Source organism: Mustela putorius, unplaced genomic scaffold (genome assembly GCF_011764305.1).
Source record: "Mustela putorius furo isolate JIRA1106 unplaced genomic scaffold, ASM1176430v1.1 tig00000095_pilon_pilon_pilon, whole genome shotgun sequence".
Lineage (NCBI taxonomy): Eukaryota > Metazoa > Chordata > Mammalia > Carnivora > Mustelidae > Mustela > Mustela putorius.
This window is the reverse complement of record NW_025421280.1, coordinates 10,724,579-10,741,866: the sequence shown is the minus strand read 5'-3', so window position 1 is coordinate 10,741,866 and position 17,288 is coordinate 10,724,579. Positions and strand designations below refer to the sequence as shown.

The 17,288-nt window shown below is 43.6% G+C and overlaps 1 protein-coding gene across 25 annotated transcripts in view; it reads right to left on the bottom strand.

Moving 5' to 3' along the window:
- Positions 1-17,288, bottom strand: part of CADPS (calcium dependent secretion activator) — a 469,919-nt gene that overhangs the window by 178,968 nt on the left and 273,663 nt on the right. For all 25 annotated transcript variants that reach the window (XM_045078225.1, XM_045078255.1, XM_045078257.1 and 22 more), the window contains exons 7-8: positions 10,773-10,884; positions 2,952-3,091 (exon numbers count right to left, since the gene is read on the bottom strand). In XM_045078225.1, the coding sequence (XP_044934160.1) occupies positions 2,952-3,091; positions 10,773-10,884 (252 nt within the window). The remainder of the gene's footprint in view (positions 1-2,951; positions 3,092-10,772; positions 10,885-17,288) is intronic.

The following is a 17,288-nucleotide window of genomic DNA, read 5'->3' as shown; positions in this document are numbered from 1 at the left end:
TAATGATGCCTAGTCTCGATGAGGCTATTTCAGAGATAAAATGAGAAAGTGCATGTGAATACATTTGCTGAGCTTGAAAACACTATGTGGACATAAAATATGAAAAATTACTCTCTGAGGACTTGCTCATTGTCTAACAGGCCCAGATCCTAATGTCTTAGGCCAGAAAGTAGTATTGACTTTCTTACTAACATTTTTCTGTTCAATAAGGAAAGTTATTCTGAATGGCCCAGTGGTTCATTCAAGGAACCACAGTCCACCAACAAGGACTCATTCACAGTAATTCTGATTTTCCTTTTATGTTTTTATAAACATGAAAGTAGATTCAATTTATAACCTCAGTCAAGCTTTTTAAAATTTCCTTCTCTCTACTATTCTTTAAGCTTTAACACTATTCTGATATTTCTCTCCTTTACCACATAATGGGGCTCATTGAAGCTATTTAAACTTCAAATGAAAAAAAAAACAAAAAAAAAAACAACTGCAGTCCACAGTAAACATTTTTACTTTCTTTGAGTCATCTCTTGCACAACTAATGCTGCGCATGCCTGATTTAGGCCACACTGGTCTGACAGTGTTAGTAAAAAAATCATTGCCTACTTCTCAGGGCTCCTAGAGGCCTTCCTTGTTATTTCCTAGCAGAGCAGTGATTTTTATATGGCAGTCAGTAATATGAAATAGCTATGTAAACTGTCAGAAGGGAGTTACATATTTCTTCTCTCATCCACAGGGTCAAGGAAGCCTAAAATGTCTCAATAATTTTGCAAATGAATCAAAAGAAAAATTAGTGAATTCAGATCAGTTACTTCAGTTTCCAACACAGTAAATGAAAAGAACGTGGGAAATGGGAATGTGTTTCATAGAGAAATTTTTTTTTAAAGATTTTATTTATTTATTTGACAGAGATCACAGTAGATGGAGTAGCAGGCAGAGAGAGAGAGAGAGAGGGAAGCAGGCTCCCTGCTGAGCAGAGAACCCGATGTGGGACTCTATCTCAGGACTCTGAGATCATGACCTGAGCTAAAGGCAGCGGCTTAACCCACTGAGCCACCCAGGCGCCCTCCATAGAGAAATTAATACCCGTGCAAGGTGTACTGTGGAGCTTAAATGTGGGAGTACTTGAAAAACTCCTCGTTTGGTGCTTCAAAAGGGCTGAGTAGGTCAGTTGAGGTACTGATCTTTGACAGAAGTTTTAAAAAACTGAACTTTTAAGGATACATACATTTAGTCATACTTTAGTTCTGTCTCTCTCTTTGATCTGTCCTACTCTCCTCATTTCTCTCTCTCATCTCCTTTCATCTTACTCATTCACACTCTGCTTCTTTTAGCAAATAGTTACTAAGCATTTATGGGCCAGTATTTTGCTAAATATTCAGAATCTTTTTCTGTGTGCTATAGAGACCTAAAAGAATTCTCAAACCTATTGTCTTGAAACTGGAATCTTTACATCAAGGGGGAAGAAATATGAGGGAGAAATTCCACTTAACATTTTTAGAATATATGCTAAGGAGGAGGAAAGCTGACTTCACAAATATTTCATGAGAATCTTCATGAGATGATAACTTGATTGAAGTGAAGCTAGCTGCCCTTCATCATGGATGGCTGAAAAAAGACTACATGTGTAGCAAGGGTCTGACTCACTCTCCACAGCCTTCCCATGGCCTCCGGCAGAAGAGTTTTGGCATAGTCCCCTCTCAGGCTCTGGGAACAGTCTGGCTTCGAGTTAATGACATGCAAATTCTCTAAATCCATGCCAGAGCTCAGGTTCAGTACTGGGCCTCCCACTTGTTGGGAGACCTTCTCTTTTCTGGAGTTCCTCATGTCTGATTGCCTCCAGGGCCCTGACTGGGAGGTATCTATCTTTCTCTGGAATCTTGAGCATTCCATGTTCCCTAAAACTCCAAGGCACCAAAGCTAGAATGCTGTTCTTTATTCCCCAACCACATGTTGCTGTGGTCTGCTCATCTGCTGGGGAGTGTACTTCCTGTCCTGACCACTCCCTCCTGGACCTGTTTAAAGTCTCTATTTAAATGTCTTAATCAGTGGCTAGTCCCTGGTCTTGGGTTTTTGCATTCCCCATGCCTCTAGCACATAATCAATTCTCAGTTTTCCTGTCAATGTTATCACTTTAAGCCATCTCATAAATGCACACACCCCAAAGAGAATTGAGATGTTTCTACTGAGCAGAGGGCTAAGCAGAATGACACCCAGTTGGCAACTGGTACCTGCAGAATCCCTGAAAAGCAATCCACTCCCTTCCACTGGTTAGACATCCCCCCATTCGGAATTATATGGCCCAACTTCTCTCCAAACGACCACATTTACTGAGATAGTGGGGTCCAAGCAGTTTAATAGGCCATGGCATACACCCAGTTATCAATAAACATTTTCTGCACAAATCATTGATCTGTGAAATGAAGCTTACTTCACTTATTCTTTTTATGCTACTTGAAATCACTTAATTGTTCATGCTTCTCAACCTTAAGAAACTGAAGGTGATCATACATTTTTTTATGTTTTGGTCATTTATTTGAAGACTACACTAAACACTAACACTGATTCAATGTGAATTGAATGTCTGAATGTCGCTTATGGCACTTGCTCACATCTCTTGGACGTGGTTGTTACAAAGATGCAAGTGGAAGATACATAGAGTCTGAAAGATCTAGATGCCACTGAAGAGGTACATGAAGTCAGTAAAACCTCCTGAACCAGAACCACCCAGCATGCTTCTGGGAACATTTTGGATCGTTCTAGAAATCCTATTAGAAAAGAAGGAAATTATTCTATCTTGATAGCACAAAGGCACATACAGTAATCGTAAGAACTGAGAAAGTTTATAGTAATCTCTCATGAATCCTTTGTATTTCCTTCCACGTAATTTTTAGAAAATATTTCAGGAAACGGATGGAGATCTCCCTAAAACTACCACTTAGAGAAGAAACACTTACCCAGAATGTTTCATGTTCTGAGGCTTATCCATTCGGACAGCAAGTTTGATTTTGAGGTCTTGATCGGGGCAGTTTTTGGAGACTGTCATTTTGTGCCACTCTGACTGTTTGGGGCTGTTTGGGGTGGGATGGAGAATAACCTGTAGGGAAAAAGGACAATGATTTTAGCCAGAAAATGGAAACCTGGTCATGGGCGTGTTTTTAACAGATGAGAAAGTTTGCTGTTGAGAAGCTGAGTGTCTTGTCCAGCTGCCATAGCTAAGGGCTTTTAAATAAAGCAGAACCCTGGATATCAGACTCCTAACCAAGGCTCCGTCTACCAACCGTGGCTGCCTCTTGCCAAGCAGACCAGCTCCAAGACAGAAATGGTGTTCTCTTGTCCTCTTCTCTCTCCCAGGCTAATTCAGTAAAAGTCGAGATCAGCGGTTTCTGTGATATAGTTTTTGTATATTTCCCCAAATTCCAAAGTCCTAAAGCAGCCTGGAATGGACGGTGTTCACACACGACTCTCTCCCTGTAAGAACGCGGATGTGCAAAGGAAGAAATACCCTTACACCTCAGGGCACCTCTCTCCTACTCGTCGTTCCACTCCTCAGGGTTCCTTCCCGTTTCAGGAGGAGGAAGGCCAGCAGGGGAAAATGGAAGGGACTTTATGGGAGGGATGAGAAATGCGAGACCTACCCAAGGGAAGGGTCTTGCTGACACTCACACATTGGCACAGCATTTCGCCAGACCGTGGCACCTCGGTCACGCCACACCCACTCTGTCCTGGCTTGAAAGGCCTCAGACACAGCGGGAAGCCCGGGCTCTTTGAAAGCGTCTTTCACTGTGTGCTTCCGAGACGCCACTCCCAAGGGGAGCCTCCTGCTTGGTCCTCACTGCTTCCGGGGCCGGAAGTGGGGCAAGGAGAGGGTAACTCAGCACACCCCCTTCTTCGTTTTGCTTCCTGAGTTCTGTAGAGCCACATGGGATCTGAGGAACATACACTGTTCCTCAGGAGTGAACGATGTGGAAAATCCCCTCAGCTGAGGGAACAGGCACTAAATAGGGGCTCAACAAAAGCTGGGCTTGCTAAGATTTGCTTTCATGGTGACAGCGTGCCCTGGTTTGTTGCCTGTGGGCTTCGGCTGTTTTCACAGCAGCTATTTTCTTTCGGTGCTGGGGAAGGCAGCCTCTCTCCCGGGTTCCTAACAACCTCCGCAAGGGACAGGAGAGGTTCGGAGTCTGAGAGGCCGACCACCCGGCCTTACCACAAGCTTGGGTCGTGGGGCAGGACGGAAGCAGAGGGCTTCTCGCGAGAGCTTGTGTGGAGAGTGGGAGCTGAGGGCTTCTCGCGAGAGCTCGCGGAGTGGGTGCGAGCTGAAAGCTTCTCACGAGAGCTCAGGAAGGGCGAGAGAGCCGGGCGGAAACATAAAATCCGCAGCTCTGAGGCGCCTTGTTTGTGCTGATTTTTCGCTCCTTCTCGTTCCAGGCGTGACCTTTTCCACGCTCCACCCCTCCATTACATCCTCTCTCTGATGAAAAAAAATTGATCCGTTTTTTCTAAACGCAAAAATGGAGTCTTCTCAACGTCTTACGACAGGATTGAAATAGGAGGCCTGATTTTTCAGACCTGAGGCTGCCAAAGATTTTTTGATCACGCCCTATGCCGGCAGAATTCGTTGACCCAGTAGCCCAATCTCTCTAAATATATTGCTATCGATACAAAAGTACAACACCATTGATACATAAATATAGAAAATATCATTGTATATTTATATATGTTATATAAATATGTCATATTTACATTCTGTTTACATTATATACTTACTTTGTATTAATATATACATTGTTACATATACCATAAAATATACATAAATAGAGAAGTCTTAAAAATGAGCTAAATAGGGGCGCCTGGATGGCTCAGTGGGTTAAAGCCTCTGCCTTCGGCTCAGGTCATGATCTCGGGGTCCTAGGATCGAGCCCCGCATTGGGCTCTCTACTCAGCAGGGAGCCTGGTCCCCCCACCCCCATCCCCACCTGCCCCTCTGCCTGCTTGTGATTTCTCTGTGTTAAAGAAATAAATAAATAAAATACTTTAAAAAAAAGAGCTAAATATAAAAAGCTGTATTTTCAAGTGTCTTGCTAATTGTGGTGGCTTTATGCTATGATTAGCTATATTTTAAGGGCACCCTATATATTTAGGGCAAGGCTCACTGTTCATGACACTGGAAGTAAATCTCAAGTAGTCTTGTAAATCATTTCAGAATCTCTTGACTGACGTCTAGCCTCTCTGATGACTTTGGCAGTGAATTTCTCTCACGACGCGGATGACAGCACGCCTGCTTAGCAGGACGGGTGTCAGCTCCACCGTTTTCACGCTGTTTGCCAGGGATGCAATACTAGCATCATCCTAAGATGATAGCACTTCTGTAGGAATCTTTGCAGGCCACTTACTCATTCTGCGAGGGTTAATTTAGTTAAAATTCTATCACCAAGAGGATCAACTGACATAACTGGTACCAGCGAAGTGTAATATTTTGTAGGATGCTGGGAGCAAGGAAGTCAGGGTGCTGCTGGGCAGCGGACCTCTCCCTCCCCTCAAGGGAATGCGTGTCCCTATATGTCTCTCTATATAGTGTTCCATTTCCTGAGACCCCTGCTTTCGGGAGATGGAGAGAGGAGCTGCTGCTGATCCCAGGGATGAGGACACTGTCTCCTGAGCTAGTCTGGCCTGAGGGGTTGGGGAGCAAGGTTGATGTGCTGGGAAGCCAGGAGGGGGAGGGGCTGGTAAGAGAAAGCCCAACCAGGGCCAGAACAGCAGCAGGCAAGGCCCTGAGCCTCCTTCTGCTCCTGCCCATTTGGCAAAATCAAAGCAGGAGCAGCGCTCTGGGCACCCGGAGCTCGTTAACAGGCCTTCCACCATATGGATTCTGGGCGTGTTTCCCACTGGCAATATGGTGTCCATTCGCCGACACAAATGACCACAGCTCATTACTGGCCCCTCCACAAAGACTTCTTCTTCCATGTGGTGGCTCCCCAGGGAGACTTCCTCTCAGGGGTGCATGGAGAGATGAGGTCATTGCAGTTCTCCTCCATCTTCATCTCCACCCTGCCATGTGCCTGACGGGTCGACGACTCCTTTGTATGTGTCAGGCCTGCTGAATTATTAGGGTCCTCCTGGGTGCACATGAGCCCTGAGCAGTCCAGACACCTCATCTGGACATTCCAGGCTGCTAATCAAGCACTTTGTCATCTCAGCTGAGGCCCATGTGTGCTGTGCTTTGATGTGGTGATGCTGATGTGGGAACACAACCCACTCCGTGCAGTGAGCTGCATGCTGGCCAGTCCCAGCTTCTCTCAGTTACCTGGGCACGTGGGCAGGTCCTTCTGGGGTGGGGGGCTGCTTTACCCTGAGCTTTTACCTGGCTGGTCCTCTCCAAGCCTTAGCCTATATATCCTTCTTACTTCTGTATCTACCTTCGACCCCAGGAAGGCATCCCTGACCTTCAGACTGGGTTAGGTCCCCTTGCTGTGTGCTCCCAGGTGTTCTTTAGAGACCACTTACCACATTGCACTATAATTTCTAGTTTTTATGTCTATATCCCTTAAGTTTTTTGAAGTCAGAAATTTTTGCCTGTCATTATTTCTGTTTGTTCTGTGCATGTCACAAATGATGGTACACCATGGGCTCACAATCCTATCCCATGAACAGAAGTTTGATAATATTACAGTATTGGCAAGGGTTTAAAGAAACAGTCACTTACGCCTTTTTTTTTTTTTTTTAGATTTTATTTATTTATTTGACAGAGAGAAATCACAAGTACACTGAGAGGCAGGCAGAGAGAGAGAGAGAGAGAAGGAAACAGGCTCCCTGCTGAGCAGAGAGCCCAATGCGGGACTCGATCCCAGGACCCTGAGATCATGACCTGAGCCGAAGGCAGCGGCTTAACCCACTGAACCACCCAGGCGCCCCACTTACGCCTTTTGTGGAAATATCAATTCGTGTGTACTCTTTAAGGGACAATTTGGTAGTATCTGTCAAAATTCAAATTTCATTCAGCAAAACATTTTTTTGAAAACTATCCTACACACACACACACACACACACAATGTGCAAAGAAATAAATTCAAGGTTATTCTTTGAAGCATTGCTTATTCAGACAAAGACTGGAAACAATCTAAATATATTATGATACATCTATACATGAAATATTACACATCTGTGAAACAGGAAGCATGTCAGCATAGGCTAATATGGACTAATCTTCAAATATACTAATATTTCAAGTTAAGTACAAAGCACTATGTATACAGTAACTTCCAGCTGTGCTCACCTTTTCCTTCCTTCCTTATTCTTTCTTTCTTTCGATGTATATACATATGTTTGTGTATGCTATGGTTGAACATGCTTAGAATACTTGGTGAGGAATACACAATAAAGTGAAAACAAGGTTTTTCTCTGGAAAAGCTACTTGGGCAAGGTGGGGGGAATCATTCATTTTCACTAATATCCATTAATTTTTTTTCAGTGGATGAATTACTTCTTCAATTAAAAAGGTTGATTAAAATGAAGCATAATGAACAAGCTAGATATTGTTGAATGATAGAACATAGCAGTGGGATTTTAAATGTGGCTGTGTCCTGCTAAGCTTGGGAACAGTTAGAGCATAGACACATTCCCTCAGGGGTACAAGAAATTGCTTCACTTTAAACAAGAAAAGCAGAGTCATCATCAGCTGCTGCGTGCGGAGGTCCTGCCAGCAGAGGGCGCCCCAGCTGGCACAAGGATCAGCCATGCTGATTCCAGGGCAACCCCGGGGAAAGTTTCTTTGGTAGGAAGAGTACATTCTTTTTTTTTTTTTTTAATATAAACTTAAAAAAAATTTTTTTTAAAGATTTTATTTATTTATTTGACAGAGATGACAAGCAGGCAGAGAGGCAGGCAGGGAGCCGGGGGAAGCAGGCTCCCTGTTGAGCAGAGAGCCCGATGTGGGGCTCGATTCCAGGACCCTGGGATCATGACCTGAGCTGAAGGCAGAGGCTTTAACCCACTGAGCCACCCAGGCGCCCCAGAAGAGTACATTCTTATCTGGGAAAATACATAATGGGGTTGGAGGAGAGAATGAGTTATTAAGAAATGAATAACTGTATGGGGCAGTGGCAAGCCTGTGGCCTTCCCCACAGCAGTAGAGCCAAGAGTTTTATTTCTGCATAGGAACAAAGTGGTACAGTGGAAATGGCCCTGGAGATGAGTCAGCATCATCCCTGGCACATTACTTAGCTCCTCTGGGCCGCAGTGCATTCGTCTGGGCAGGATAAGCAATAACTCATCAGGGTTATCATGGAGTGTCAGGGAGAGGGCTTCACGGTGTCCTCAGGGCCAGGCCCTGGCCAACGGCAAACGTATAGTGCCTGGGCAGTGCCTAACTGGGTGGATCTGGGGAAGCTTCCTGCCTTTCGTGGGAATCTGTTTTCTCACCTATAAATAAAAGGGTTTGACTAGCCCAGTGGGCTTAACTTTCCTAAGTAGAGACAGCTTTGAGAAGTTGGTGAATGCTTTAGACTTGTGTCTCCAGAAAAATTCACATATGCCCCTCCCCACCTCGACATTTGCAAACGATTTCAAGGGGTTCCTGGATTGTGTGGAACCTTCTGTGGACTCAGGCTGAGGATTGCTGGACTTGCCACTTCTAACATTAATATCCTGGTTTGCATCTTAGTAATACGATTCTGGGTCAGCTCTATAGATGAAAGCCAGATTAAGTAAGTCGGCACAAAAGGATGAAAAAAGAAAGCCTGCTTACTGTGTTCTTCCTGGCCTTGTTAGAAGTGTGTGCCTGTGTGCTTGTCTGCAGGTGTTCTCACCTTATTCCACTGACATACTAGGGGGCTTAGAGAGGTTGAACGTTTGGCCGAGGTAACACAGCTTTCAGAAGGAATTATTAAATCAACCAGTATGCAATGAAATGTACTGGGAGTCTGTGCTGGGCTCGGGTATAGGGCAGTGAACAGAGTAGTTTAGGTTTCTATGCCTATGGGGTTTTTGTTGTCTAGTATAGGAGACAGAAGCCAAAATTTCTGTAAATCCCTCTCTCTTTCTCTCCTTGGTGATCAAATTTAGTGGACAGGCGGGTGGGGTGGTGAATGAAGGAAGATGAGCAGTCAGGAAAGGGCTCTCTGAGGAGGGGGCAGCATCTATGTAAGGAAGGAGGCAACCTTTTGAAGAGCTAGGCAGTCCGGGGGTGCTCTGGGCAGGGAGAAAGCCCCTCTGATGCAGGAAAAGAGTGGTTTATTCAGTGGACTGAGAATTGTCCCCAGTGCTCTTGAGAATAGTGGAGGAAGGGAAATGTAGCAACAAAAGAGGCCGAGGAGGTGGGCAGAAGCCAGATCACATGAATCTTTGTAGCTGCGCTACAGAGTTGTAATTTTATGGTAAGCAGTGTGGAATGATGGAAGCATTTGAAGTCAGCAAATCTAACTTACATTCTGAAAATAACGGCTGCGTGGTGCAGAGTTGATAGCTGAGAGGTAAAAAGAAATGTCTTTATTATAATTCTCAGTGGTACTCAAAGGGACTGGGGCCTCCTTTTGGGATGTTTCAGAAATCTGGGGGACATTTTTGGTCGACAAGGTAATGGTGCCGGACTCTGTTGGTTCTGTATGGCCGGGGCCCAGAGATACTACACACCATGCAGTGAATGAGATGCTTCTCAGTGAGGAATCGTCCTGCATGTTACCGGACTTCTGAATATTCCCACTGGGTATGAGTGGAGGTGGAAAAGCCTGTTTGTAACGAACTGAGTCTGGATCTTAAATCTTCTTTACATATTGTTAAGAAGAAAACCGCAGGCATCAAAGGGTATCCTTTGTTCCCAAAATGGTGCAGAGGACATAATCTAACTTCACTTTCAACCTCCCCCAGAGATGTAGTCTTAACGGGTCCATCAGGAAGTTTTTGGTCAGGGCTGGTGAATCTGCCACTTGCGCCCCCTCCATCCCTCAAAGAGAGACAGGGTCATCTGTGTGATAAGACCTCTCACTTTCCCCCCTAAAGGAAAGCCAACTTGCCTAAAACAATCCTTTTCTTTTGCTGATAATTTCTCGCCCCATCCTCCTTCTACAGAAACTTTGGTTATCTTGCATCTCCTTGGAGCCCCCTCTACTTGCAGAATTCATGAATCATTTAATAAGCAATTAGATCCTTAAACTTCACTCCGTTGAATTTTTGTAATTTGGAACAATATACACTCAAAGTATTTTTGGTGCTTTTCCAGGGAAATTGAGGAAACTTTGTTACCAAGATTTGTGTGCCATTTCAAGAAATCCAATTACTGACATTTAAGCTTCAGAGGTTCTCCCCTCCAGGGCAGGTATTTTGGCCGTGACCTTTAGAGTGGTTCACATTCCTTCTTTAGGTCTTCTAGTGCGGTTGTCCCTAAATCTTTACATTTTGAAGTTATTGTTCTTATCTAATTCCCTTTTATTTCTCCTTCATATTATGTCATTGTATTGATTTTTAGATTGTTAGATGGGTCGGTTTGTTAAATCATGTAAGAATTTCACTTCAGGATAGGAGGGTCATTGCAAATCTTTGCTCTAGAGAGTTTCTGGGTCTAAGGTTGTGGAGAACCCCTACTCTGACTTCTGCAGCATGCAGTATTGGTAGTCCAGATTTAAAGAGGAGAAAGAGAGGGTTGGAGAGGTTGAGGGACTTGCCCAAGGTCACACAGTCAATGGAGAGTAGAGCCTGTGGATTCAAACCACAGCGGGACCTATCCTACTTGGCAATGCTGCCTATAGGACCTGGGGACACCGCTCCTTGTGATGGGGAGCGCTTACCCGTCCGAGCTCCTTGTCCTCCAAGGCCAGGACGCCTGTGCTCTCTGTGAACAGCTTCACCTTTACAGCAGGCAGTGCGTGGGTTGTCGAGAAGTCGCCCTGGGTGCCCCAGCTGCAGACAGAATCAGAAAGGTCAATGTAGAGCCGTCTGCTTTGACAATGCTAAACTCAGCTGCCTTCCTCCGGAGTAGGGGGAATGCAGGGTTAACCCGAGGCAGCACTGGCTGTCACATCCCCCTCCCCTTGCCTCCCCTCCAAAGCTGCCAGAGTGACAAAAAGTGTTAATTAACTTGTTAGGCAAATGCAAGACAGATGCTCAGAAAGTTGCCACGGGTCTTCACAGAGCACTACAAGGAATCATTTGGAATTAGCATGAAATGGAGTTGTCGAGAACTTTTCCCCGTGCATTTGCTATCCTTACAAATGATTTCAGAATTAGCACAAATATTTCCTTGTATCCTTTGAATCCCTAATTCTTGAAAACTGCAGTTCTAGATTTTGAGACAGGGCTTCATTTGGTCAGAGCCAACACCTGACTTTAAAACTCAGTGTCAGTAGTCATGGGGTGGTGCGGGGGGGGGGGCATTTTCTCTAGTATTCAAAGATGAGCTGAATAGAAGAATGGATGGAACTCAAAGGAGTGGAAGGTAGAAGGAGGAAAAGAGGGAAATGTCCTTCCCCACTGGTCTGTGGGAATCTGAGTCTTAGATCTCCTCAGAGCAGAGGGTGGCTTAACTAGTATCTGGGTGGGGTGCCAGGTGGGGCGGACACAAACCTCTGATGGGTCCCTCAGTTGGGACCTTTTCCTCTACTCATCATTGTTATCACAGAGCCCTACTATCCATTCTGTACCTGCCATCAGTGCAGTCTTCCAGAAGTGTCCACTGGATTGCACTGAACCCCCAGGGTGAAATCCAGATCCCTGTGTATAGTCTCCCACTTGCCTGCTCCATCTGGGGGGGGGGTTGGATTGCACTGGGCTCCCAGTGTGCACTCCAGACCCCCTGCGTGTAGTCTCCTGCTTGCCCACTCCTACCTGTGCCACCTCAGGGCCCCTCCAGGCATGCCCTCTGTTGGCAATGCTTCTCCCCACTTAGCTGCCTTTTCAGAGCCCAGCTTCAATAACACCTTCCCATCCCTGGTCTCCCAGTCTAAATGTGGGCCAGTGTTAAACTCTCTGGAACACACTGTTTCATTTTCTGTCCTAGCAATCAATGGATTTGTAATTACTTATTTCTGTGTGATTGTTCAACAGCTGAATCCTCTGATGGGGTGTTTTTTGCTTATGTTGCATACTTAGCATAGTGCTTAGCACATAGAACACACTTAAGAAATATTTGGTGAATAAATAAGTGATGCTAAATATACATTCTTTTACACAACTAGGAAACAGGAATAGACATAATTTTGTATAGGTTTTTTTTCATTTAGCTTTATATGATGGCTAATGTCCATACTGTAAATTATACATTAAAATATTATTTTTAATGACCCTATAATATATAGTTCCTTATAGGTATATCATAATTTATTTAACCACTGTTCTATTATTGAGATGGGGCTGGACATGACTTTTTAAACTTCATCTTTGGGCAATATCATAAACTTCATCATGGGCGATATCAATAAACATTATGCTGCTCTTATAATGCTGCAGGAATTCTGCTCATCAATGAACACTTTCAAGTCTTGGGACATCAATTCCCAAAATGCTTTCCACAAAGGTGGCAACCATTGTCCCAGCATCTGGGAATGAGTGCAAATCACAGGGCTTCTTGCCTTCACGGGTTGCCTCTATTCACTTTTCCTCTGGCTTACTTTGTCTTTGGTGTTTTCATGGGCATTTCTTTGACAAATAGCAGGCTTGACTATATTATTGTTTGTTGGTTGTATTTCTTCTTTTGTGAATGATAGAAATGACTTCTAGTCTCCATGTTGTGCTCAAGTAAATCCTGTTGATTAAACTCTAGGATGTGAGTAGTCCAGAGAAGGCTGACAAGATAGCACCAAAAAAAAAAAAAACGGAGGTAAGGAGGAGCCCAGATTGGGACCCAAGGGATAAAAAGTCATTGAGGAAACCCAACAGTCATGACTGAGAAAGGGAGAAGACATGCAAAAGGACAGGAGACAGAACAAGAAACAAGTTCCAAACACAACAGCACAATGTTAGATGTACAGATAGAAGCTCCTAATTTTGGTCATCAGCTACTGCAGAAGACTCCTAAGACAGGGACTCAATTTACTAGTAAAAGCAACTTGACAAAGTATAGGGTTTTGAATCAGACACCTTTATTTCAAATCGCGGTTAGTCATTTGCGAACTGTAGGACTTAAGGCAAGTAATCAACGTCCCTATTCCTCAGAATGCTCAGCTATAAAGTGGCCTCATTTCAGAGTAGTGAAATAATAAAGATAAATAAAAATAAGATAAAGATAAATAAATAAAAGTAAGGATAAAAAAATAAAAAGGCTTGAAAGAGCATGAGAACCCAACAAGTTTTGGCTACCTTCCTCCCCAAGATAAGGATATATAAGATATATTCTAGTAACTGTGATGATCACTTCTATTTTGTGTTATCTATTCAAAACATATTAAGAATCTATGACATTGCCTTCCTACTATACAATGTAAGTAGTGAGACAGTTATTATCATCCCCATTTCACAGATGAGAAAACTGAGAAGAAACTCAAGATCTTGCCCCTTTTATTCCAGTGAATTTTGACCAAGCTTTCTAGAACCCAAATCCCTTAATTCCCATGTTACAGCTCTCCCTGCTGACACTGTCATTATTATCAGTAATAAACATTATTAATAATTAGCCATATTGGCAAAATCCATGATCATTAATTTACTCTTTGTGATAAATTATGCTATTAATCTCTTTGAGCATTTATCATGATTGGTCATGGAGATGAGGAATATTCCTTCTGGAAATAAAAAGAGTTCTAGAATGAGATGCCTTTACACCAAGCCACAAAGAGGCCTTGATCTCAGCGTCCCAGGGGTCCCCCACACTGTGTCTCTATGATTCTGTTGTTGGGACTTGCTGGTAGGGGTTTTTCTGGCCTGCTCAGTAGGCACTAACTCAGTCTGCCTGGACCCCTCCTGCTACCAGAGGATGCTCAGCTCATCAGACATTCAACATGACTCAGACTGTGGGGCAGAGTGAGGCCTTCATCCTGTCAGCTGGATGCAATTCAAGCCATTGGAGGCTGCCCTGACAGCCCAGTCCCTTTGGATACTGAGGCTTTTCCTTTCCCCCAGACCTGCAGCTGTGCTTTTGGCTTCCCACCATAACCCTTGGCTCACCTCAAGTTTTTAGGCCACTGCTGAGTCCTGATTTATCCATCGGATCTCAAAATGGCAGCCTGGCCCAGTGAAGCAGGCCAAAAGAGAAAAGTCTCCCATCTAATCGGGATGGGCTATGTCATTTTCAAGTCCTGTGCAAAATGAAAATATGGGGCTCCTTTTTCAAAAAGCAGGAGGAAGTGCCATGAAAAGTACTAGAATATGGAGTCTCTCTTTCTCAGAGTAGTTCTGCTCAAATGCATGCTCCACTGTTCCACTGAACTTCACTTAACAAACAGGTTCAAGGATAAAGTAATTAATATCAAGATGACAACGCAGAGCATTAAACCAAACATTGGTCTGAGTGTAGTTGCATGAGTCATAAGCCCTTGAATAAGGTTCTGGGTTCAATGACACCCAGTCTGTTTAGCTGGGACTGAGGATGGGTGATGCAGTGGAAATTGACTGTCACTGGCATTGACATAAACCTTCACCTTTCACTATAGTCCTTGGTCTTTGTAAAAGAACGACTCCTGACTTCCTTTTGGAGATGCTTCCTATTCATAGAAGACCCAGGGAGATTTGATTATAAGCACTCTTTCCTGTCCCTGTCCCCTTTGGAAAAAAAAAAAAAAAAGTCATAGAAATGTCTACACTCTTTCTCTTTTTCCAGCCACAGAGAGACCTCCCTTTACAACAAACACCTAGTATTTATTCAGAGATTACTATGTGCTAGGCACAAATTCCTCTCTCGAAAGTGTTACTCAAGCATACATGCATTTTACTTTTTTAAGTCCTCTTGGCCATCCTGTAAAATGCTTATAATGGTTACTCTCACAGTCCCAGACAAGAAACTCAGACTCAGACCGGCTATAATGTGTCCAGGATCACATGCAAGGAGCAAATGGCTGTCTGACTTCACAACTCAAACTCAACCTCATCACCATATGCCCTTCCTCTCACATTCTACCAACTCACTGCTCTGTGCCTTGATCCAGTTAAATCAGTTACCTCTAACTCAAAGAAAGAGTTCTGTCTCAGGATTGATAGGACTCTGGGCCACTAAGGCTTCTCAGTTTAGATTTATTTCATATGTTCCATCTACTTCGCAGAGGGCTACCTACCCTATAGACAAATTAGTCAGCAGTGCAAGCATCCAAAGTCTTGGCCTTTTGGAGAGGCCACACATCATTAAATGGATCTATTTCTCAATGTTGTATTCTTCTCCGCTCATTTCTTTTGCTTTGTGGTGCACTGACTGTGGTTATTAAGATGGATACATCTTCTTAAAAGTCTCCCAGAACTGAAATACAATTGCAGTTTGATTTCATATGGTATCAAGACAAGAGCTTGATACTATCTATTGCAAGCAGCAGTCCAGGATGTTAACGAACTTCTTTCTGAACACAAGTAGATAAAGTAAAGAGGGTGTCTCCCTCTTTTGTGACCTCATCATATCTGTTGGTATAATCACACCATACAGCTAGCTCACGGAAAACTAAAAATAGTCACCAATTAGCAAGTGCTTAAAGTTTGCCAGGCCCCGGGCTGAGTGCTTTTCATGGATTATCTCATTTAATCCTTCTGACTGCTCTATGAGGAATAGTCTGTTATTATCCCTACTTTATAAATGGAGAAACTAGGACTTGGGTAGGTTAAGTAACTGGACCATGGTTTCAAACTGTCACAGAGCCATGCTTCAAATGCATAGGGTTTCTGACCCCAGAGCTGATGCATGAAACCATAGAGCTTCACTGCCTCTCAGTAGCTCATAAGACAGTATCATAGTACAGTCTGACAATTATCTGGCTGTCTCTCCAGATGATGAACACCTCAGGGGATGGGAGCATGGCATAACTTTTTTTTTTTTTTTTATCTCTTGCATCAACCACAGGGCCTGGCACAAAACAAATACATACTTAATGACTAGGAAGAAGTGACATATTCAGAATAATCATGTCACCAAATTCAGGGGATCGTGGAGACATGTGACATTTGGGATAACCAAGGGTATGACTCCCTCCTTGATGCAAAATTGATACCTTTATCTCCTTAGAGATAAGAGGATTTTTAGGAGGACACCAACTCTCTGCAGTGCACGCTGAGCCTGGCAGTATGCAGTAGAGCCCTAGCAGACCAAGGAAGGTTAACTCATGAGGCCAAGGGCTGGCAGCAATGCGAATGCCGATGGTATCAGGCTGGAAAGCGCCACCAAGTCATAAAATGAACTATTATCATCGCTTCTGGTCTTTCTAGCCATCAGCACATAAATACAGACTTTAGAAAGGCAATCATTCAGAGTGGGACCTCCAAATGTAAAGGAACACGTATTGAGACATGTGAGTCTGTTCCAAACCAAGTACCTTTTACAAGACGGTGGGGAATAAATACAGGAACAGTCCAGCTGACAAACCTACATGCTCTCTGTGGCCCTGGGTGAAACTCTGACTTCTCCTGCTTTTGGGATCATACCTCTAATTAGCCCTTCATTTCCTTCTTCATTTAGAAAACACTTCCTGCATGTCCTACCATGTGCAAGTCACTGTGTTAGAAGCTGCTGTGGATCCAGCACAGGTGAAGGAGAAGGAGACATCAGTACTCAGGCATATTGTGTTTTACCTGCAGAGATATCCGATGCAGAAATGATAAACCTCATTAGAGTGAGTTTGAGCCTTGATTTTCACATCTTTAATTAGGGATGAGAATAGTATTGACCCCAGAGGATTGATGGATGAATAACTAGGAGATAAGCTATTGTATATACACTGTTCAAGCACTTGGAAAACACTAAAAAAATAGGTCTTTCACTGTAGGACTATAGACCAAGGGTTAGTAAACTCTGTCCCAGGGGCCAAGTCTAACCAAATACCGGCTTACGTACAGCTGATGAGGTAGGAATGGTTTTTCCATTTTTAAATGACTGAAAATCATCGAAAAAATGAAGTTTTGTAGCATATGAAAATTACATGAAATTAAAATTTTAATGCCCATCAATAAAGTTTTATTAGGACACAGCTATGTTTACCCCATACCATACATACCACCCATGCTGCTTTTGCACTTCAGAGGCAAAGCAGAGTAGTTACAGCAGAGACCATCTGGCCAACAAGCCTAAATTATTTATTTTCTGGTCTGTTATAGAAAAAGCATGCTGATGCCTGATAGACACGGTGAAATTGCTGGTTCAATCTAATGGGGATACTTTTATTTTCATTAGCAGATCAGAA